General features: G+C 53.9%; 1 protein-coding gene across 7 annotated transcripts in view; it reads right to left on the reverse strand.

Annotated features, from left to right (window-relative positions):
* TESMIN (testis expressed metallothionein like protein) overlaps positions 1–23,843 on the reverse strand; it is a 40,416-nt gene extending 16,573 nt beyond the window's left edge. For 3 of the 7 annotated variants that reach the window (XM_045486197.1, XM_045486199.1, XM_045486193.1), the window contains exons 1-7: positions 23,556–23,706; positions 22,553–23,098; positions 20,654–20,812; positions 18,253–18,373; positions 16,110–16,183; positions 13,114–13,205; positions 8,295–8,366 (exon numbers count right to left, since the gene is read on the reverse strand). In XM_045486197.1, coding sequence (XP_045342153.1) covers positions 8,295–8,366; positions 13,114–13,205; positions 16,110–16,183; positions 18,253–18,373; positions 20,654–20,812; positions 22,553–23,023 — 989 coding nt within the window. In that variant the 5' untranslated portion in view covers positions 23,024–23,098; positions 23,556–23,706. The other 4 variants (XM_045486194.1, XM_045486195.1, XM_045486196.1 and 1 more) reach the window with 4 other exon arrangements.
* Between the last annotated feature and the right edge of the window lie 263 nt (positions 23,844–24,106).

The following is a 24,106-nucleotide window of genomic DNA, read 5'->3' on the forward strand; positions in this document are numbered from 1 at the left end:
GTTCTCTTTATACTGAACGTTTAGATCAATTTACAGATTTTGGAATAGGAACAATACTCCAGCAGTGGCACTGGCCCCCCTTCTGTTCCTAGAACCCCGTATCCCTTCCCTGTCTTGCCCCAGGGCCTTTTCACCTGCTGTTTCCTCTGCCTAGAGCACTCTTAGCCACCCACTTTCAATCCACCTCCACCTCCTTAACTCTCCTCATCCAAACACCCCTCCCTCAGGGAAGCTTCTCTGGCTTTCACACTTGGTCAACTCCGCCCACCTGCACACACCCATTACTGCTCCTTTGCCACACTTTCCGTATTTCCACCCCGACCTTTATGGGTATGATTATTTTATGCACATCCATCTCCTCCATCAGGCTGTGAGTGCCAACAGGGCAGGGACCATGACTATATCGTTCATGTCGGTCTTCCTCAGTCCTGAAACCACAGGCGTTCAAAAATATTTGTGGGATTGAATGAGTAAATGTACACGTCTGGAATGTCTCTTAAGTCTCTGGGTTTTTCCTTCATTGCTACCCTCCCTGCCTTAGTTCAGGTCTTCCTCGCCTCTTCCACACTCTTGTGATAGCCTCTTAACTAATCTCACTTTCAACTCCCTCCACCTTGGCCGTTAGTGCTAATTTCCTGAAGCGGCTATCAGGCAAAAAGCAGCAAGGAAAAAGCTGTAATCCGAGACTACAAAATCAGGTGGTATTGTGCGTTCCTGGTGGGAATGTCAAGCGGTACAGCCTCCGTGGAGAACCGGTGTGGCAGTTCCTTAAAAAGCTAAAACACAGACTTAGTATACAATCCAGCAACTCAACTTCTGGGTACGTAGACCCAAAAGAATTGAAAGCTGAGACTCAAACAGATGCTGGTACACCGTGGTTCACAGCGGCATTAATCACATCAGCCGAAAGGGGGAAACAGCCCATATGTCCATTACCAGATGAAGGGCTAAACAGAATGTGGTCTATTCATTCAGTGGAATACTACTGAGCCCTAAAAAAGGAATGGAAGTTAGGGGCGCCCGGGTGGCTCGGTCGGTGAAGCGTCCGACTCTGGCTCAGGTTACGATCTCATGGTTCCTGGGTTCGAGCCCCGCATCGGGCTCTGTGCTGACAGCTGGGAGCCTGGAGCCTGCTTCCGATTCTGTGTCTCCCTCTCTCTCTGCCCCTCCCCCGCTCATGCTCTGTCTCTTTTAAAAATAAACATTAGGGGCACCTGGGTGGCGCAGTCGGTTGAGCGTCCGACTTCAGCCAGGTCACGATCTCGCGGTCCGTGAGTTCGAGCCCCGCGTCGGGCTCTGGGCTGATGGCTCAGAGCCTGGAGCCTGTTTCCGATTCTGTGTCTCCCTCTCTCTCTGCCCCTCCCCCGTTCATGCTCTGTCTCTCTCTGTCCCAAAAATAAATAAACGTTGAAAAAAATTTAAAAAAAAATAAAAAATAAAAAAATAAAAAATAAAAATAAACATTAAAAAAATAAATAAATAAAAATATTTCAAGTGAGTGACACCAAAAGTGCCTCATACCAACTGTTGTAGGTGCATTACAGCAGGTGCAGAGGGTTAATCTAAACCTTTAAAGGCATTACCTAAAAAAACAAGAAAGAAGGAAAATAAATAAGCAGTTAGGGGGCGCCTGGGTGGCTCAGTCGGTTAAGTGTCCAACTTCAGCTCAGGTCATGATCTCACAGCTCATGGGTTCAACCCCACCCCCACCCCCCCACCCCCCCACCCCCCACCCCCCTCGGGCTCTGTGCTAACAGCTCAGAGCCTGAAGCTTGCCTCGGGCTGACAAAATAGACAAACTCCTCATGGGAAAGATCGAGAAGGAGAAAGGGTACAAACAAATGATAGTAGAAATTAAAACTAAAATATTAGAAAATTTACAAGATACACGCAGAGACAATTTTTTTTAATGTTTATTTATTTTTGAGAGAGACAGAGTGTGAGTGGGGGAGGGGCAGAGAGAGAGGAAGACACAGAATTAGAAGCAGTTCCAGGCTCTGAGCCATCAGCACAGAGCCCAATGCGGGGCTCGAACTCACAGACCGTGAGATCATGACCTGAGCCTAAGTCAGACGCCCAACTGACTGAGCCACCCAAGCTCCCCTTCGCAGAGACAATTTTCAAAACAATGTAAGAACATATAAACAGGAATATGAGTAGATTTAACATTTTAGAGAATTCAACAATTTTCAAGAAAAATATAAAATATTAAAATGGACTCAAGAAGAAATAAAACCCGAGAGAAAGCAATAACCACGAGAGAAAGTGGACTGAGTAGCCCATCCCCTTCTCTCACTCCAACCCACAAAGACACCCAGCCCAGATGGGTTTTTTTTTTTCCAATGTTTATTTATTTTTGAGAGAGAGAGAGAGAGACAGAGAGAGAAGGCACAAGCAGGGGAGGCACAGAGAGAGAGGGAAACACAGAACCTGAAGCAGGCTGTGAGCACAGAGCCCGATGCAGGGGTTGAACCCAGGAACCATGAGATCGTAACCTGAGCCAGAGTCGGACGCTTCACCGACTGAGCCACCCAGGCGCCCTCCAGCCCAGATGGTTTTACAGGCGAAGTGTAATCAAACTTCAAAGAACAGATGAATGCTACCTTACCCAGGCTTTCTCAGAGGCTTCACAGAAGAGGGTGGAGTGGGGATAGGGCAGCCCGATAATGCATTTTATTAGGCAATATAAAATGCTGGTGTTGACACCACAACCAAAGTTTGAAAAAAGTGGGAAAGGAAAATTGTACCTCTACCCGACTCAAGAAAACATGCAGTCCTAGGCAGAATATTAGAAAACCAGATCGTGCAGTGTTTACAAAAAAAGGCAAAATCGGTACCTTGTGATCAATTTGGGTTCACCTCCTAGCATACAAGGGTGGATTAACATTAGAAAATTTATTGTAACAGATGATACTGTAAGATCAAAAGAAGACAACAACGATCATTGCCATAAATTCGGGGAAAAGCCTTTGATAAAAGTCACCGCTCATTTATAAGAGGAGTAAAAAAGAAAGCGTGTTATGAACCAGGAAGAGGAGACCCCCCCCCTTAGCCGGACACGGGTGTGGGGCAGAGAAGCAGCGTTTCCACGGTAACCACTCCCCCCTTCTTCTACAGCAACAGCAATTCCAGCCGAGCACGTGGTTGGCTCCACTCAAGACGACATTTCCCAGCTTCCTGCCGAGTTTGGTCTGAGGCCGTGATAGGTTCTGGCCAACGGAGCGTGAGTGGAAGTGATTTGGGCCATTTCTGGTTATGCCTTGAAAGGTGAGAAGTGTGCCTGCACCCTCCTCCGTCTCCCCCAGTGGCTGGAATGAAGGTGAAGGTGGGGGCTGGGGCAGCCGATAAGGGAGGCCAACACCCCAACGCCGACAGCTGCCGCACGAGCCCCGAAATGACTCAGGTGTACGTCTCAGGTACGCCTCGGGTATACGGCCTCAAAACCCTGCAGCAAATACCTTATTTAGGGCAAGCGATGTTGGAAATATTACTAGTAAAACCAGGAGCCAACTAGTAACCACTGTGGGCACTTGCTTTCATCACGGTGGTAGAGACCCTCGCTAAGAGGATAAGGCAAGAAAAAGGAAAAGAGTATAAAGCTGAGGAAAGATGTCATGGTCATTATTTGCGGACAAGATGAGTGTTTAAATACAAAAGTGAAGGAAATCGACAGACGAATCCTTACAACTAACAAGTGGGACCCACGCCTGGAGCGGGATCCAGACCCACACACAGACACCAAACCCTGACAGCTGACGGGAAACCCCTGCAGATCGCTCGGGACTGTGTTAGGGCTTTGCAATAAATGGTGCTAGACAATTAATTGCACATATGGAAAAAAAAAAAAACGAAATCAGATCCCCTACCTAATGCCATTCATAAAAATCAATTCCAGGTGCATTAAGGTCCCGATGGGGAAAAGTGAACCTTTAAAACTTTAGGACAAACTCTAACAGCACAGCTAAACGTGGGGTGGGGCCTCTGGGTGGCTCAGTCGGGTAAGCATCCAGCTTCGGCTCAGGTCACGATCTCGCGGTTTGTGAGTTCGAGCCCCACGACGGGCTCTGTGCCGACAGCTCGGAGCCTGGAGCCTGCTTCGGATTCTGTCTCCCTCTCTCTCTGCTCCTCCCCTGTTCACGCTCTGTCTCTCTCTCTCAAAAATAAATAAAAACATTAAAAAAAATGTTTTAAGCTTGGGGTATGTCTGGACTTCTTGGACAAGAAGGCAGTAATAATAAAGACAAGTGACAATTTTGACCGCACTAAACTTAAAACGCCTGTCCATCAGCAGTCAGTGCTGACGTTAAACCACATGTACCGAGTGCTCAGTAGACCTCAGACCTTACGCACAGTCCCCGTCTTCGTGAGAAGTACAACCGTCCGTGCCCCCCTCCGCAGGGTCAGAGCGCCGTCTGGGTTGAAAACCCCACGTGTTGGGTCAGGACAAATACCTCGGTGCCCAAGTGAACTCCCACTCCTGTTCTCGCCACTTATGTGGACCTGCCTGTCTATGCAAAATTGCTTTGCTCTCCAGAAAGGCCCGGACCGGTCTGCCCAAGTTGGCGGCAGCAAGAGAGCGGGCGAAGCGTCGTCCTCTCCGGTCTGAGGCTCCCCCGCTCGGCAGACTCGCTCGACCCACACTTCAGGGTTCCGAGTCTCCGGTGGCAGAAAATCGGACTGCCGGCTGGTTGACGGATGGATGTGGATGGCGGTCGTTGGGAGGGCGCCTCGTTCCCAGGTGGCCACGCGTTGTTACCACCGTCGCACGCGGCCTACGTGTTCTCGCTCTAGGGACTTGTAGCGTCCCCCCTTCCGGAGTCGACTCTCGTTGTTGCCTAGGAAACCACATCCATTGCCCCCAGGTGAAGTGAGGTGGCCCCTCTTTTGTCCGTGAAACCCACGGAAGCAGCACCACCTGTTAAAGACGCTGTTCTCGAGGTGCTTGGGGGCTGGCAAGACGGCAGCCTGTCAACGCTTTGGGGTAATCCTACTTCGTGACTTAGGGAAGGGGATGATACTGTTCAAGAAAATACCTGAGCTGCCCTGTGGTGTGTTCACTTCCCAGAGGCACCCTGTATCCTAGAATTGTGGAGTCTTAACGTGTTTGGAAAAATCTAAGACAACATACGTTCTAAACTTATTCGTAACTCACTGGCCATCCTGACAAATTCGTTAAAACACTGGCATTAAATATCTGAAACCTTTTTAGGGGCACCCGGGGGGCTCAGTCGGTGAAGCGTCCGACTTCGGCTCAGGTCACGATCTCACGGTTCATGGGTTCGAGCCCCGCGTCGGGCTCTGTGCTGACGGCTCGGAGCCTGGAGCCAGCTTTGGATTCTGAGTCTCCCTCTCTCTCTGCCCCTCCCTTGCTCACGCTCTGTGTGTGTGTGTGTGTGTGTGTCTCTCTCTCTCTCAAAAATAAGTGTTTAAAAAATAAACATAAATAACTAAACAAGCTTTTAAACCTTTTTAGATGCACATCTGAGCTGGTAAGAAATTTAAGGAAACGAGGAAACCCCTCAGAGGCCAGAAAGTAAAAGAGACACAAAAATTCAGCGGGGTGAGCTGGAGCTGACAGCGTAGGGCGTCTGCCGAGCCCGACAGGCCAAGGCTTTGGTTGGAACTGTTACGAGGAGGGGCGAGGCGGGATGACCACGGCGGCGGCAAACACTTTAGGAGCACGTACAGTTCCCCAGCCATTTCTCTAAGTGCTTTCCGTGTACGAACGCACAGCCCAGGGCACACCCAAGGCGGTGGGGGTCAGCTCCGAGAGCTACCCAGCGGAGGAGCAAACACGAACTTTCTCTGAAGGAACGGCCCCTCCGGCCAACCTCCAAGAATCCCCACGGATACCGTCCCAATGGGTATAATCCGCGATGCCTGAACACCCACCAAATACACGAGGCAAAAAACCACGAGTGAAGAACCAAGAGAAGGGAGCACCAGCAGCAGACAAGCAAGGACTCTATAAATATTAGGATTAGGAGTTCTTGCATAGGGATGAAGGAAGTATTTAATATTTTTAAACATAAGAGGAGGAAGCCAAAGCACCGGTCCGAAACACGACACTGTACGAAACGACCCCCCGGGGTTGATCTTCTAGCCACGAAATTCTAGCTGATTTAGTTCATGAACCTGGTTGATCAGAGACAGAAGGCCATTTGAAAACCCAATATGGAGACTGCCGATCTGGGATTAAAATCTTGATTTAGTTTTGTTTTTGTTTTAATTTAGATTTGATTAGTGGATACTATACCTGCTCCCAACCAATCCCACCCGGCATCTCAGCACAACTCGAACTGCACCAAGGATCCTTAAACAGCCTTGTTTGGATTTGCTGATTCATTCAAACTGCCCTGGAAAGCACCCGTACTCATAAAGCCCGACTGTGCTCAGGACACAGGAAGACAGGAAGAGACCCTCCGTCGTCCCTGACAGCTCCCCTCCTTGCTCTATGACGTCGTCGTCCAGAGGCCCACAGTTCCACACTTAGGCCACTGTCTGCATCGAAAAATCCTGTCATCCAAGTGGCTTTCACAACCAATGCTCTTATAAACTAATTACGAGGCCAAATCCATGCCTGAAATGCGTCACAAAAAATATTTTAAAAAAGGCGTAGGTAGCAGCAACGGAAGAGTAAAAGGGAACTACTTAAAAAAAAATCACGGAGCAGAGTGCCACGCGTTCACTTCTGGTGGAAATAACGTCCCTTCCGGTGCCCATCACGCTCACATCCTCTATCCAAGGGCCCTGGCCTCTCAGCGCGGAGCTACCGAGGGAGCTAAACCCCCGGTCACAGGGCGGGGGACCTGAAGCACGGCGTGTGGGCTGTGAGTCTCTTGCACACGGAGGAAGGCAGTGCCCACGTCCCCCGGGGACAGTGCCTCCTTTCTCCGGACAGCACAGGACACGCTCTGAGCCTCCTTCTCCTTTGTTCCAGTGCTGACCACGCCCACTTGGGGCGGTAAGTTCTTTCTTTAACGCATCAGTCGCCCGTCAGTCGGGGAAGCTGCTGCCAGGCGAGAAGCTACTTCTCTGGCCTTCCGTCGTGAGGTCATCAGTGAGTTAAACCCTTCTCGGAGCCCCGCCTGACCTCCAAGTCCTCAGGGGTCCCCTCACTTCGTCCCCGGTTGTCGTCTCCCCCTCGCTCCAGGCCCCACGGGTCATCTGGCCTCCCCTGTCCCCAAACAAGACTGCAGCCCGGCCTGCCACCCTGCCGGCCCTGTCCGCTCCACATGCCGCCCCGTGTCCCCCACGCGTCAGCCGTCTCCGTCTGGGCAGGCCGCTGGGCTCGACGGCGTCACACGTCCCTCCCTTCTCCTTCCTCCTCGCCCAGGGCCGCACGGCAGTGGTGTCCCCGCATCCGCGGCGTTCAGACAGGTGTGTGACTCGCATCCGTGGACTAAACCCGCGGCACCTCAAACGCTTGCCCAGGGACGACCCTAGACCTCGGCACTGCCTTCTGGAGAATGAATCGCTCTTGTCAGCGAACCAAGATTCTCGCTCTTGTGGACTTTTACCCCCACTCGTGCGCCCCCAAGTCACCGTCCCGTCAGTGACTTCAGCGGGAGCGCTGCAAGGGGAAATCACGCACAGACGGTGCCAGACACGCGGACGGGGGTGGTTGTCCCTCCAACGTGTCACTCAACGCTGAGGAGGCCATCAGGGCAGAGACCGGGCACAGCTGGGAGCAGGGGAGACACCACGAGCAGCGTGAACGCGTGGCAGGGCAGGAGAGGATGCCGGGGCCACGAGCTGCCAGCCGCAGCGACGAGGTCCGCCTCCTGTGTCAGCCACGCTGTCCACCCCGGCCCACGGCTCTGCCGCGGGACCCGCCCCGCCGCCCCCCCCCACCCCCCACCCCCGACCGAGGCTCCTGCCGGCTGGCCTCCCGGGGGGGGAAATTTTTCCGAGAAAATTCAATACTGACTTAACCAGTTCCTCGAACTGGTAAAAACCAGGATGCGGAAATGTTACGGTTAACGGTCAGCAAGGGGGCCGCGGTCGGCACTCGTCCGTCCGAGGGGCAGACGCGGAAACCAAGACCCGGGGAAGTTACAGGCGGGGTCCTTTCCTGCGCGTTGGTCCAGACAATCCCGAGACCCGACCCGGGCTTATGCGGGAGGCGCGACGTCCCTGTGGCTCTGGCCCACAGCGAGCGTGGGGACGCGGCCGTTGGGGCTCAGCTGGGCGTGCGCCCTGCGAGCCGTGAGGCACATCCGGACTCTGCTCCGCTTACTGGCTTCTAAACAACCTTATTTCTATTTAATAATGAAGGATTTGTGATTACTTACAATTTCAGACACTGGGATTTGGTACAGTTACATGGCTTTTTAGACTTTGTGTCCCATGAACTAAGAGTTACTCTACAAAGATTAAAAAAGAAAATGTATTCAGATTGTTACTCTTTCAAAGGAGACTTAGCTAAGCATCTGGCGTTTTTGTTTTTGTTTTTTAATTTTTTTTTTTCAACGTTTTATTTTTGGGACAGAGAGAGACAGAGCATGAACGGGGGAGGGGCAGAGAGAGAGGGAGACACAGAATCGGAAACAGGCTCCAGGCTCTGAGCCATCAGCCCAGAGCCCGACGCGGGGCTCGAACTCACGGACCGCGAGATCGTGACCTGGCTGAAGTCGGACGCTTAACCGACTGCGCCACCCAGGCGCCCCTACATCTGGCGTTTTTGAACAGAAACTGAAAATCGCAACAGCAGACAGCTATCGGTCTCAGTCACTGGGGCCTGATCACAAGCGGACTGGCCTGCCCATTCGCGGGACGGAGCCGGCCTGGCCGGTCCCAGCCCGCAAGGCCACCCGTGCAGCCGGGGGTGCGGAGCGGGTCGCTCCCCTCGAAGACTTCGGGAGCTCCTTCCCTCCATCTGCTTAAACCCTGACTGTGTGGGGCCCCTCGCACCAAACAGCTCCTTTCACTGTGTGCTTCCCAAAGCCTGAATCCCAACGGATGGTATGAGCGGGACGACAGGAAAGCCATCATTTCCTATCGTCCCCGCGGTGTTGGGGCCCTCCGCAGTGTCACAGCAAGTGTGGGTGTGCCTGCCGTGTGGCTGCTAGGGACCTCCCTCCTGACTCTTCCGGGGATTAGCCGGAGGCCGTCTGCAGGGGCGTCAGAGGCGAGGCTAACGTGTCCTGGCCGCCGCCAGCCGCGGGGGGCAGCTGTGGGTGCGCAAATCGCAAATCGGGAGCGGTCCCCGAGCGCTGCCCCTGATGGTGCTGCCCCCTGTTCCGGTGGCGTGAGCCGTTTCACCGCCACGGCGTGGACACCAGCACCTGCACAAGAACCCCGGCCACGACGGGGCTGTCCCGGGTCCCATGCGCGCCCCTCCCCGAGGCCGCGCGCCCCTCCCCGAGTCCGCGCGCTCCCCGCGATGGCGCGGGCAGGCTTCGCTTCTGCGTTCCCCCGGCCGCTCCGGTCTGGGGCTTCCCACAGGAACCACAGCAGGTGCTGGGCACAGCCAACGGTGGCCGACAGTCTCCTGCCACCACACGGCACGGGGACCACTCTGTGCCCTTCGCTCCGTGGCTACCGCACTCTGCCCACTCACACACTCAACTCCGGGAGTCAGGACTGAGGCCCGTCCCGGATCCCAGCGCGTGTGCCCTGGCCGGGGTCCCTCCTGCGCTGGCACGCTTCACCCGGCACCCCTTGGCCCCAGCAGCCTGCCTGTCTGGGCTTCTGTTTCGTGACACCCCTGCCCCACACTTGGTAGCCGGCTCTGGGGTGAGCAGCTAATTCGTACTTGCAGAGATCCTCCCATGTTTAATACAACGCGCACAAACTGTGCCCTGAATGCCATATTAACTCATTACTCATCAAGTTTACTCTTCCCCTTCGCGGGCAGCACACTTGCCGACTTCTGTCCCCACGGGTGCCCAGAGGTGGCAGATCTGGCTGTACTACGCCCTGGCCTGTGCCCCCGGGATCGAACGGGGGCTGTTCCGAGGAGGGGGTGTGGACACCCACTCCGCTGCCCTTGCCCTCGGCCCTCTCGGACCTGCGCCCACAATGGGCACAGCGCGGCCTCGCAGTGCCTGTCCGGAGGAACCAAAGTCGTTCCCTTTAAGAGATGGGGTGGGGGCGCATGGGGACAGCCCAGGGGTGACCTGCCTTAGTTGTGGGAGGACAGAGTGCAGTTCGACAAATGTCCAGTATCAGGAAGATGCCACCGGGCGTTTCCTGAGAGACTGTCACGTGGTCGGAACTGTGATAAGAGCTTCAGGGAGCGCCAAAAACTACACGGCAGAACCTTGGTCTGCGAGCATAATTCCTTCCGGAAACATGCTTGGCATCCGAAGCACTCGTATATCAAAGCGAATTTCAAGAACCATTGGCTCCGATGTAACCGTGTGACGTTCGGCATCACGTGTTACTCGTGTTGCAAGACGCCGCTCGTTTATCAAGCGAAGATTTATCGGAAGTGGTTGCTCGTCCTGCGGGACGCTCGCGCAACAGGTTCCTCGCCAGCCACGGTTTTACCGTAAGAACTTCTAGTGCCAGCCCTGGAGGAATCCAGCCAATAACTTCGAACATGAGATAGACACAACTGACAACTCGGAGGACAGAAGGTATCGCAGAATCGGCCGTCACGCGATTCGATACCGACTGTAAAGGGTGTAAAATTCAGAAACGGTGGCTTAGTATGGATGGAAGAAGTTAACGCAAAACCAACGACTTTGGACGGAGGCAGAACTGGACCCCGTCGGTCACAGGGGTGTTTCGGCTGCAGTAGCCGCGGGAGCGAAGACACCACATCAGGGGTGAGCACAGAGCGTGCGGGGGGCAGTCGTGCTGGGGACGGGAACTAAACTGGAAAATCCCATGGCTCCAAGAACACCTGTCTACGCTCTTCCGCCACCCTGCAAATAACCGAGTCGGGGGAGATCTGCACGACTCTGCCTCAGAAGAGCACGGTAAATAAACTGCACCACCGCGACATGACCTCGTCTTTAAGAAAGGAGTTTTCAGAGAAACAGACTCGTGAATGTTCTTTATTGTAACGCTCATGACGTTGCCCAAAATAGTAGCGTCTAGGACGTATCCGAATTCACCCGGACACCCAACTGATAACAAGATTACAAAAGCCATACGGGGGTGACGGGACATGAATTATTAAAGGGATATTTTTACTGACATGACAAGCTAGTTAATAAGTTAGCCAGTTCACCACCGCCCAACTCGAAAGAATGAGGACGGGGTGAGCTCGCCCTGGAGGACGGCTGGCCTGCCTCCACGTCACGTGCTGGGCGAGAGACCACACGGGGCCGACGCAGCTCCCTTTCCGATGTCTTCAGACCTTATTTGACCTCGTTATCTTGCGGAAGTCAGACAGGAAACTAATGAGCACCTAAGGGGGTGACGAGGCAGCGCAGCTCAGCCGTGGTTGGGAACTCGCACAGAGTCGCACAGCAGCAGCTTTCGGACCGCCCCGCTTACCACAAACGGCACCGTCCTGAGTACCGTCCAGATGCCACTTTTACCAACGGTACCGCAGGGCGGGGATACACATCACCAGGGCCGTTCAGTCGAGTGACATCGAATCAAGTCATTGTTGGCACCAACGAAACACAAACAGAAAGCCCGTGTGGTTCCCGGCACATCATTTGTAAGGGAAGAATATTTGTATGACCCGCACAGGTCGTTCGAAATAGAGAAAGATACGTGACTACTGGAGCAAACCTAGGAGAGCCTGGGCAGATGGTGGGGGACGGGCCGCACAGAGAGCCCCCTCCTTACTGCTCCCCCGGGAAAATGTGGGTCGGCCGAGTCACAGAGGAACCCGGATGGCACCGTGACCCCAAGAGCACACTCCTGAAATAAAGTATTAGAAAAGCCAAATCCCCTCAATGGTGCCAGACGCACCAAAGCACGTCGTGAAGCAGTACCATGGGCCAGATGCTCCCGGGGGCACAAGAAAGATAAAGGGAGTGTCTTCGGGATGGTGACGTCACAGGTCACGCCGTGTAACCACAGATGGGAGGCGTCGCCCAGGTAGCGGCTGCTTGTCCAGGGACGTGAAGACCCATGATGGTAGGTAGGACCAGTTTCGGTAACAGCGACCACACCCTCACGGATCCGTCACCAAGAGGGAAGCAAGGACAAGGGCTCCACACAGCCGGACCTCATTAAATTAACGCAAAGTCATCGACTGCCCCATTACACCCCCTCCCGCCCCCCCAGAAAGACCGGTTGCTAAAACCACAGCAGCAGCAGGGAACCATGGGAGCCACCGACACTGCCCAGCGACCGCGCAGAGGGGAAGGCATCGAGAAACCCAGAACCCCGCCAAGCGGTTCGCCTGGCCTCTCAACTGCCCCCAGACACCTCTCCTCCCACCACAAGCCCCACAGGGACCTGGAGGGCCCCAGAGGCCCCAGGGAACATTTCCTGCATTGCTTGGCCTGATTTCTTTTCGGGCCCTGGGCTGTCTGACCACATCAGGTTGTGCGCCCCAAACTCGCGGAGGCAGGAATACACTGATCTCCACAAGCAATTAAAGGGCCCGATGGATGGGGCGGAAAGGGGTGCGCCATCCGAGGTTAGCGCATGAACGCTAACTTGACAAAGTTCCAGCCAGCTTGGTTAGTTTAATTAGTTACAATCAGAGACGTGACTTTAAAAGGGCAAGACGAGACCCCAGATTAAGTGCAGCCCGTGTGCCTCGCGCCTGCCACTGAGTGGGGGCTGAGCCAGCAGGGAGGCGGCGGCGGGCAGGGGCTGGCAAAGGGGTAAAGGCACACCGAGACCACCGCCAGGCGAGTGCCACACCATCACTTACGTTGATGACAGCCAAGAAGGAAATAGAGCCTCTCAGTTTAAACTGGCGTGAACCCAAGACAGAGCTACGAACGGCAGCGAGCCTCTGAAACCCTGGCACGGCCCAGCGGGCACCGCGGAAGCCTCTCCAGCCACAACACACCAGACACACGCGGCCACGTTGTTACTGTCAGCGCTCAACGTACAACACAGTCTCGAGAGGTCAGGAAGGGTTACGGGCAAAGCTGATTTTGCGACTTACGATAAAATCACAAATGTACCCAAGAGCCTCTTAAACTCTGACATTAAAGAAAGCGACCATTGACTGCTTTTAATCCTTACCCAGCCAAAGATATTTTGGATGGTCCTGGAAGGGTGGATCCCGAAGGGACAGTAGACCCGTTGACTATGGATGGTAAGGCTCCGTTATCGAGCTGTATAAAGTCAAAGGCAAGCGTATTTCGAATTAGTGCGTGTTTTAAAAGTTCCATCCCGCCAACCCCTAGATACAGACAACAACGACTGGTCGTTACATTACGATCACTTTACAACGTCACCTATCACCTATCACCACCACGACCCCACTGACACAGAGGGGGCTCCGGCCAAGGCTCCTCGGCAGCAGTCGGGGGGAGCCCAGCCCAGGTCTCCCACACCCCCTGGCCACAGTGTGCCCGGGAGGAGAAGGCCCTGCCTGTGCGGACCAGGGGGCGCTGGGGTGGGGCACAGCCACGGCTGCCCGGGTCCTGCACCCCCACACAGGGGACAGCCATCGGCCGACTGGCCGGGGACACTGACACGGACAGCTTTTTCGCTTTTAGGACTGCGAACTGTGAAATAAATTCAATTGCAAGCTTCCGTAAGCTGGAGCTGTTAATTATGATTACATTCTTGGTATAACATAAAAGATCTTGGCATCCAAAGTCTTATCAACCATTAGTTTTTCATCTATAGAGTCAGTTTCAACAAATCCAGACACAACGTCACAGCCTCGCACCCTCCATGCCCTTTGCCTTCTCTGCTGTCATTCACCCTTCTCTCTGTGCCTCCTCAGCGTGGCTCACAGAGGGTGTTCCGGGGGAAAGGAAAGGGCGGCAAAGTCAGCAGTGACCTCATTCTCTTCTCAGAAGCCCACGGAAAAGTCAAGTTCTGCACACATTTGGGTTTTGAGATGATTTGTATATATCACACCTCAAGAGCCTATCCTTGTCCCTTCCTCCCCTGACAACTTGCAATTAAAAATTAAGCTTTCTATAAAAAGTACGGTCTGGTGGGGTGCCCACCCGGCTGGCTCAGTCGGTGGAGCACGTGACTCCTGATCTCGGGGTTGTGAGTTCAAGCCCCACCTTGGGTGTAGACTCCTTAAATAAATACAACTTTAAAAAAAAAAAAAGTACAATCTTAGAGAAGCAAATGCTTTATTCATTCTCCTTTTCTCTCTTTTGCCTCTTGTTAAACCGTGTGTCACCACTGGCTGTGGGGCTTGAAGACACTGAGAAGCCACCCCGGGTCCCACCTTCTTCAGCACAAAGCCCCATCCTCGGGGAACCTCCCCCAGAGCCCCTCTCTTCCACCTGGGGCTCTGCCCTCCTCGCTCGATTGCCAGGAGGGAAGTGCTCACAAGTTCCTGAAACGATCCCTTTCCTGTCACCCAGACACCTGTCAGGCCTGTGTCCCCAGTGGCGGCCCAAAGTTTTGCATGCTTTCGGAGAAAGGACTTCCCGATTCTCAGGGTCGAGGCAACTCTGTGCACAAACCAGGCACAATTTCCCTTCCCCCCTTTGCTTATTTAGCCCCAAAGCAAAGCACAGAAAAGGTAGCTTCAGTGCCGCACGGGGGGGGGAAATCTAGGGTGACTTTGTGCCAGAACCCGTGACCTTCGTCAGCGAAGGCTGGCCACCCGGGAGTGAGGGCGTGACCTTGCTAAACCGCAGATTCTGGGCCAGTGAGTCTGGGGCAGGGCCCGAGATCCTGCATTTGTGGCAAGTTCCCAAATGATGCCCAGGCTTCTGGTCCACGCAGCGGACTGAGTAGCGAAGCACTTCAAAAAATACACAGAATCTGGGAGCGCCTGGCTGGCTCGGTCAGGGGAGCGTGTGACTCCGGACCTTAGGTTGGTGGGTTCGAGCCCCGCGTCGCGGGTAGAGAGGCCTTCAAAACAAAATCCTTCAAAATACACACACGGACTTGGGGTTTGGCAGAGAAGCGGCAAATGCGTTGCTAAGATGATTGCCTCAAGGTCCACACCGGATAAGAAGTCAGGGCAGCCGACACGGGGACTGCATCACGAGCCCTGCTCACGAGCCAACGCTGCTATGGCTCCCCGGCCCCCACCTGGCCCCTGCCCCTCCCTGGTCCTGTCCTTCCTTATCTTCCCCCCCCCCCCCGCCACCATCCCCTTCCTACCTTCTTTCTACCCACTCCAGCCCAGCTCCCCCATGGCCACCTCCTCCCTGTCTCTACAGCAGGATGACCCTGTGCTGTGATGTTCTGCTTTCCTGGAAAGTTCTCCCACGTGATAGTCACAGGGCTCACCCTCTCCTCTCTTTCAGGCTTTTGCTCGACTGTCACCTCGGTGGAGCCGAATGTGACTGCCCTCCTCCCCAGCGGACTTCCACTCCCCTACGCCCATCCTCCGCTCTCCTAGCATCCGTTATAAATCGTTACATTTGCCTGGTGTCTGTCTCCCACACTAAAAGGTAAGCTGCAGGGGGCAGAGTCACACGCTTTCTTTTCTTCCCTTTAATTTTTTTTTTTTTAACGTTCATTTATTCTTGAGACAGAGGGAGACAAAGCATGAACGGGGGAGGGTCAGAGAGAGAGGGAGACACAGAATCCGAAGCAGGCTCCAGGCTCTGAGCTGTCAGCACAGAGCCCGACGCGGGGCTTGAACCCACGGACCACGAGATCATGACCTGAGCCGAAGTCGGACGCTCAACCGACAGAGCCCCCCCAGGTGCCCCCTAAAAGCACTTTAAACTTTAAAAAAGCACTTCCATTACACCGAGGAAGCTGAAGCACGTTCTATCCCAAGTGGGCAGCATGTGCTAGTGGGTGGCTGGGCCACAAAGGACGAGTTCAACAAACGGGCAGAGCGACGGTCTAGAGGCCGTAGCAAGGGCACGACAGCCCCCACGGTGGGCACAGAACTGTGTCTCAAACTCACTCCACTCCCTCCCGACCCCCGGGGTCTGACCCAGCGGCGAAGGTATGGGGTACTTGGTAAAGGCAGAGGATAAATTCTATTTCCTGAGTAAGTCCAACCTCGACGATTGAAATGTTAGGAGAAAATAATGCCCAAGTGTATTTTTTTTTTTTAATTTAAAACAATGACTCACTTGTGTAACGAGATTTAATTTTGCTGGGACTGGCAAAAATCTTCCTACTAAAGTAGTCATTGGTTTAGGGACATCTGTAAGGAAGACAATTAAAATTAATTGGTAACATGCATTGTTTCTTTTCTGTTTGCACATGGAAGAAAGTACAAACATGATCACCAATCACGGATTGATCGTGTGCAAAATCATTTAAACTTATCTTGATCCCATTTGGTTTTTTACTCTGTGAAACCTTTGGAGTCAATGTATTTTATTTTATTTGTTTGCTTATCACACCCTTTTTCTTGGTCTTAAAGCTACTTAAGCTCCCAAGGATAGTCGACTACATTCAACACACACACACACACACACACACACACACCCCTCTGTTGCCAGTGCCCAGGTTCCCAAACTGTGTGCCAAGGTGCCCTCAGGTACCACAGCCAACTCAGCAGGGAGTCTCAGCGTCGCCACGCTTTCAGAGGAAGCACAGCGACACCTGTTGGACACCACGTGAACTACTTCCAATTTATGTGCATTCTCTTTTCAAACGGCTACTCTCTTGCTAGGATGTAAAGACGTACAAGGCTATTTGGACCACACTCTTTAACTACCGGCACTGATAGTATCTCTCTGGTCTAAGGGTGCTACGAAAAACACTCCCCAGGCGTTAAGAGCCCTGAAGATCTCTGTGTGCATGAGTCCATGTGGAAGAAGAAATGTGTCTTAGCGTCCTGAATCACTTAACCAACTGAACACATTTCTTGCTCCTGGCTTATGCGGCCTTTGAGTGACGTTATCTTGGGACTCTGGTAACAGGATGCACTGATTTTACGCGGGTATTTAATATGTGCTTGGGGGCGGGGGGGGGTACGATTATGTGACAAGGAAGCAGATTTGGAGAACATTATATAAACCCTCTCCTTCTGTGGATCTAAGGGCATTAGGATTTTGTCATGTTCCAGAAGGACGGGAATGAGGAAAGCACCCCTCTCTGCCCGTGTAGAGGATCAGACGCCTCTCTGACCTACAGGGAATGGAGCCAGAAAATCCGTGGGCATGTAGCAAAGGGCTTCTAGAAGACAAAACCCCAAGCCCAATCCTGTATCGTTGAAAAGCAAACGTCTTGAAAGCATTTTGTCTGTCCCTAAATAAAGACAGGATGGGATAGGAGTCATGATATTTCTTTTGGCCATGAACTCCAAAGTTCCACCGAAATGACATCTGTATTTATTCCTGATTTAAATTATTGGCAGGTGCATCACGGGGAACAGAGTCAACATATTGTATCAACTTTGTGCGATAACAGATGTAATCAGACTTCTTGTGTCGATCAGTTCCCAGTGCATACAAATGTCAAATCACTACGTTATTCACATGAAACTTGCATAAGATGGTATGTGAATTACACTTCAACAACAACAAAAATAAAACAAACATAAATAAATCATTGGCAAGGTCAGTGAAACATCGGATAACAACATTCTGGTTAACTCCAGATTTAGAATAACGATCACGTATATAATCCACACAGAGAGGCCCAGTTCTCAAGAACGAGTGTCTAACTTTTGTAAACCCAATCCTCAAGCGATGTCATTCATTCTTTCTTTGATCATGTATAAGCAATTTGGGGAGAATCAAGTACTTATAGGTCATTAATTATGGTGATGCCCGTTTAAAGATGTTTCGGAGTGAGTGGCAGCGAAGTCAGCACCGGCTATAGTTATTTCAAAGCTCACGGTGATTAAAGCCCAGCCATAGTTCTCATCCATCACGTGAAAACGTTCCCATTAAAACGTGTATGGTGTATACCCCACCTGAACAGTCAGCCCCCTCCCAGTGTGGGGAAGTTTGGTATTTCCGCCCAGTCCCCTGTAGACACACCCACCCGTCGGTGACAGCAGTCGCCTCTTGGGACCCCCAAAGCTCTCTGCAGCCAGCAACACGAGGGGGTAACCGCCCAAGAACACAGCGCACATCAATTCGTCCACACCGATTTGTTTTCTATTCCTACTTCACCCACAAGGGCTGTGAGACTTGCCACGCTGCCCGTTTCATAACCTAACTGCCTATTTCACGTTTACTCTACATCCGCAGCCAAACACACTCACTCACAACTTACGTACGACGTAGGACACAATTTTCGTAGGAGTTTGCTCTGTACCTGACTGTAGGTAGTTATTTTGGTCTGGATACTGAGGAACCAAATGAACTGCTTTTAGCTCTCTCGTGCCAGAATTGTCTACACACAGCATTTGTGTGCCCCCTTTCAACTGACATAGCACCTAAAATGAGAAATAATGATCAGGTTTCGTTTTTAAAAGACAGCCAGTAATAGGAACCTAGAGAACCTTAAATCTGAGAAAGTGACTTCAATCCAGAACTTCAGTTTTAATGGAAAAAGGCAAACTAGAGATCTGTTCTCGAGTTCTGACTCTACGATAACATGCTCTCTGGAGGCACCGCCCCCCGCCCCCGGAAGGTGCCTGCCCGCGGAGGGTCAGGGTCAAGAGCAGGCGACCATGCACCAGGGCTCCCTTCACCACCCTTGGGCCCCACTGTCAGCACGAATGAAGAGCGTGTCGATGGGCCCAGTGCCAGCCCCGTTCAGATCCAGGTAACCATAAGAAAGACTTTGTCCCCCTGACTTCATCTCTGGAGCTGGTCACACCCTTAGGATAATCTTTAATTTTATGACTTGTTCTCCCCTGCTATACACACATATTTATCATTCTTGTACACGTGTGATTTTTTTTTCTAATGTTCATTTATCTTATTCCCTGCAAGCACCATTTAGAAAGGCTAATCCGGGGCGCCTGGGTGGCTTGGTCGGTTAAGCGTCCGACTTCGGCTCAGGTCAGGATCTCACGGTCCGTGAGTTCAAGCCCCGCGTCGGGCTCTGTGCTGACCGCTCAGAGCCTGGAGCCTGTTTCCGATTCTGTGTCTCCCTCTCTCTCTGCCCCATCCCCACTCATGCTCTGTCTCTCTCTGTCTCAAAAATAAATAAACGTTAAAAAAAATTTTTTTTTAAATAATAAAAAAAAAAAAAAACTAAAAAAAAGAAAGGCTAATCCAAGAAGCCGAAGATTCGAAGAGGCCACGTCAGTCTTCCTGGGCCTGACTGGCACTCTCAGATCACCCAGTTGGATTCGAACCACCGACAAATCCTCAGCGAGCCAGGTGAGTCCGTCAGTCAAAGACATAAGTCAAGCAAAGCACAGACAGAGTCCTCGCTGGGTGCGCTCCCGTCCAAGCCATTACGGCGTGAATACGGAAGAGAAGTCGTGGTTTCTGCCCACGCACAGCTTCTAATTCTGACGGTCAAACCACAGATACCCAGAGAAGCTGTGGTTTCTGACTTTAAGTCGCCTTTGGGTTTCCCAGACAGGAAAACCTGAATAAGCATAAAGGACTGAGGTTACCAGAATAACGCACACACATAGAGCCTTGCAAATGCTGATCGCTGGGTCAAACCCTTAGATCACCCTGACGTTGGCTAAGAGGCCAGTATTTATGTTTGGTTGGAATTTTATTTGTATTCAGAGGATAGAGCCCTAGCCACACACACACACACACACACACACACACACAGGTGCACAAAACTGGGGGAAACGTCCAGAGCGGGCTCTCCCGGGCTCTGCCGTGTCCCCCCCAGGAGCATGCCCAGGCTACTCGGTCGTCGGGCAGCACGGAAGGTTCTCATCCTGCTCGCCTGGTCCGGGCATCCTGGGAAAGCTCTGTTCTCAGAACGCATGGGCCTGAGTAAAACCACAGAGAGGCAGGGGCTGGTGTGTGCCCCAGCTAAGCCCGAGTCTGTGATAAGCTCATTTTCAAGTGTTTCCTAGTTCAAGTCTGTGCCTTAGAGCTTAGGCCTCCTTTCTCAGAATAAAGAGCCGCCACGGAGAAGGCAATCTCTGTCTCTGGTTCCTTGGACTCTTGGCTAGAGGAACAGGCGGGCCCCGATCCTCGGGCTCCCCTCTCCTCCGGAGGCCTCACCACACGGAGACCTGGGGTCCCAGATGTACCACTGGCAAGCACACCATGTAGCATCTCTGTTTTCTGAACCGTGAAACGTAGATAAAAATTATGTCTCCCCTACAGAGTTGACAGGAGGATTAAATGGAAATACAAAGTAACACCAGCACATAAACCACAGTCATGCGAGTATTACTTGGCATTATTAGGAATGTGGGGGCAGGCAGGAAGGGAAACAGCCACCCCGGAACCCCAGCACCGCCCGCCCAACCACAGAGCTCTGCAGGCTCCCCGGTCCCTGGGCCACCCCCCGGGTCTGCACGGGCCGAGGGGACTTGCGGTTACCCTCCTTGGCAACACGGCAACGCCCTGACCTTTTGTCTGGTCTGCTACAACCCGGGCAAGGAGGATCTTGGAGACGAACGGAGCCCTAGCAAGGTCCTAATTACGTCCCTCTTCTGGGAGATGAGACAGCCAAAAAGGCGGGGTCGACAAGTAAACAGGATGAAATCAACGACTCCTGTTGACTTGGCGACGATCGGAGTCAAACGTTTAAGATCCCGTTAGACACATTTCTTTGGCATCGTTACCATTGGGTTAGAGTCTTTCTTGAGAGGGCAGCCGGCGGCCTCCTCTGCTTCCTGGGATGACTCAAACGTGTGACAGGGTTCGGGGCCAAGAGCGTTCTGAAAAGTTGCCTCCTCTGGGTTGTTACTTATAACTGCGCCACCGGCTTCCTTTATTTCCACCTAAAAAAAGCAATTTTTATTCTAGAGATCACACCGTGGACACAGGGGTTCATGGCTGCATAATACGGAAAATTCTCTGTGGAAGTTACGTTTTTTAAAGTAAAGAGAGCCCTTCCCTTTCCTTCTGCCCCTCACTGTCATTCTCCCTATGGGGGGCAAGGGGTGAGGGGGTGAGGGGGGTGCGATGAGCCATCTGACCAGCGTCGCTGGGGAGTAAGGACCCGGAGGACTGAGACCATCTGCCCTCAACTGAGGTACCCCGGGTGCGGAGCTGTGATTTCGAGGTGGTGCTCATGCTGTTTCAAACACACGTCGTAAGGACTTCCCGGCTGGCCGGGGTGCCCCTGGAGCTGCTGGACGGCCCCCCACCCTGTAAAGGAGCTGACAGCCCTGTGGGACCTCCCTCAAAATGGCCTCAAAGGCTGCCCCTTTCTCCCCGTTCTTAGAGCGTGCTCATCAGGTTGTATTTAATGTTTCAGTTGACTATTTTGTTTTTTCTCGAGACGCCCACAATCCCCGCTGATGTTTCAGTAATGTTGAGAACGCACTTACAGCCGAACTTACAATTACACAGTAGTGCTCTCCTGACTGCGTGGCAGGACGATCACTAACAAGAAACGCTGAGGTCAAGGGGAACTGCCAACCGTGTCTCCAAGCCACGCGCGGTAACAGCTGCCCGCTCAGTGGCACGGGGCACCACCACCAGAGAGGGGGCGAAATGCCAGGGGTACCACTGAAAATCAATGCAATTTAAAAACCAAAAAGACTCATGGGGACCCTGGGCGGCGCAGTCGGTTACACGTCCGACTTCGGCTCAGGTCACGATCTCGCGGTCCGTGAGTTCGAGCCCCACGTGGGGCTCTGTGCCGACAGCTCAGAGCCTGGAGCCTGCTTCCGATTCAGTGTCTCCCTCTCTCTCTCTCTCTCTCTCTGCTCTTTCCCCACTCACACTCTGTCTCTCACTCAAGAATAAAAAAATAAATAAAATAAAAACATTTAAAAAAAAAAGACTCAGTGGTTAAAGAAATTGCCATCAGATTTCGGTATTCCAAAACCATGAGGATTCTTCCTAAAATTTGCCGAGAACACAGTGACTTTCCAAACTAGGTCCCTTTAAGGGGCAGCACACATTTCCTCGGGATCCTTCGTTGCCTTTAAAAACGGACTTTGCCTTTAAAAACGGACTTGTTTCCTTTCGGCGAGAACAAAGCAGAAATCACCAGTGGTTCTAAAAGGGGGCGGCCGGCTGACAATTAGCGGGAGTTTATGTAAACTGGGATTCGTGTTACATGCGCCCGAGGAACAGCCCCTTAGCAGCAGAAAGCAGCTCTCACATTTTGATTCCACGATTCCATGAAAACTCAACCACACTGCACGTTTCACAGGCACTATTAACACTAACGTCAACAGGGGCCCCTTTCCTAAAGCCAGTGACAGCAACAGGGCCCAGGACGACGCGCTTCCTGGCTCCTTCCCTCTGCTGCCCTGTGCTCTCTGCAGCATTAGCCCACCTTGGAACCAGGACCCCAGGACCCGACTCTCCTCCGGGCAGAATGGCTCGCTGGGGAGCCGCCACCCGGCTTCCAGAGCGGGGCGCTCAGTTGGAAGGCGTGAATCCAACCGGGGATGCTACGAAAGGCTTGTGTGTGTGTGGGGGGGGGGGGGGTCTTGGGACGACCAGTGTCACTGTCTGGGACAGGGTGACAGAGGTCCCGAGCCTTTTTCCCACATGGATCTTACTGGAATCACCCGGACACCGGGGTGGGCGGCTCCTTCCCTGGCCCAGGCGCCCAGGGGCAGGACGGCGGGACTCCTGTGCGGGGCCAGCAGGGAGGACAGGAAGTGGACGTTGTAGGCCTGCGGCTGCGGGGCCACGGGCAGGACGGCGTCTTCCAGGGGGCTGAGGTCGGGGAGGCCGGGGTACTCCGCCAGCATCTCCTGGGCGTGGTCGCCCCCCCCCAGCTCCGCTTTGCCCTGGGTCTCACAGTCCGCCTGCAGCGGGGGGCTGAACGCGTGCAGGAGGGGCTCCGTGGGGTCCGCGGGGCTCAGGTACGCGTCTTTAAACATGTGGAACTCGCCCTCCTCGTGCTTCACCACCACCGGGGCTCTCAGGGTGAGGTTTTCGGAAACAAACGGAATGTCTGCGCTGAAAAGGTCTGTCACCATCTCCTCGGGACTGGACATCCCGCCAAGCAGAGGGGCCTCCTCCATGTCTGCTGAGGGGACCTCGGGCCGGGCGTCGCCCTGCACCCCTCGCCGGGCGCAATCCGGCCGGGAGCCAAGCACCTGCACACACATGGTCAGGTGAGGGGGGTGCGGCCCCGCCCTGACCCCGGGGGTCCCTCCATCCCCCACCCAGGGCCTGACCTGGGAGAGATCCCCCCATCCCTAAGGGCCTGACCCGAGAAAGGTCCCCCCTGTCCCCAAGGGGCTGACCCGAGAGAGGTCCCCCCCGTCCCCGAGGGGCTGACCCGGGAGAGGTCCCCCCGTCCCCGAGGGGCTGACCCGGGAGAGGTACCCCCGTCCCCGAGGGGCTGACCCGGGAGAGGTACCCCAGTCCCGAAGGGGCTGATCGGGGAGGGGCCCCGTGGTTCCCAAGGCGCTGACCCAGGAGAGGTACCACCATCCCCGAGGGGCTGACCCGAGAGAGGTCCCCCCGTCCCTGAGGGGCTGACCCGGGAGAGGTACCCCCGTCCCCGAGGGCCTGGCCCGAGAGAGGTACCCCCGTCCCCGTGGGGCTGACCCGGGAGGGGCCCCGCGGTCTCCGAGGCCCTGACTACGGGACCCACGGTCCCTCTCCCCTCCTGCAGACCCCTAGGCCGGGCCCGGGGACCGCGGGGATATCGATGTCGGCTGACGTTTCAGTTGTCGGAGGGGGCGCGGGCTCAGGCCTCTTCAGGGGGACGCACCCGGGGCCGCGGGGGCTGCGGGAGCGCGGATCCAGGATGCGGGGCGGGGCGAGCGGGCCCCTCACGTGCCCGTGGCCGTTGGCGGTTGGGACTGGGAACGGGGCGGGGCAGCGGTGGGCGGGGCCACTGCGCGGGCGGAGCCGAGCAGGTGCGTCAGGAGGGGGCGGGGCCGGCTGCTGCGGGGTGGGAGGCCGGAGGCGGGGCGGGGGGCGGGGTGAGGGCCGGGGAAGCTCCCGGGGTCCTTCGCGCCAGGCTCACAGGGAGAAACTGAGGCCCTCAGACCAGTCTGACTTGTTCAGATCAAAATTAAGGTGGATTTTTTTTCCTTAAGTGAATAATACATAATCTCTCCTACTGAAATATTTAAACATTACAAATGGGGGCT

Source organism: Leopardus geoffroyi, chromosome D1 (genome assembly GCF_018350155.1).
Source record: "Leopardus geoffroyi isolate Oge1 chromosome D1, O.geoffroyi_Oge1_pat1.0, whole genome shotgun sequence".
Classification (NCBI taxonomy): domain Eukaryota; kingdom Metazoa; phylum Chordata; class Mammalia; order Carnivora; family Felidae; genus Leopardus; species Leopardus geoffroyi.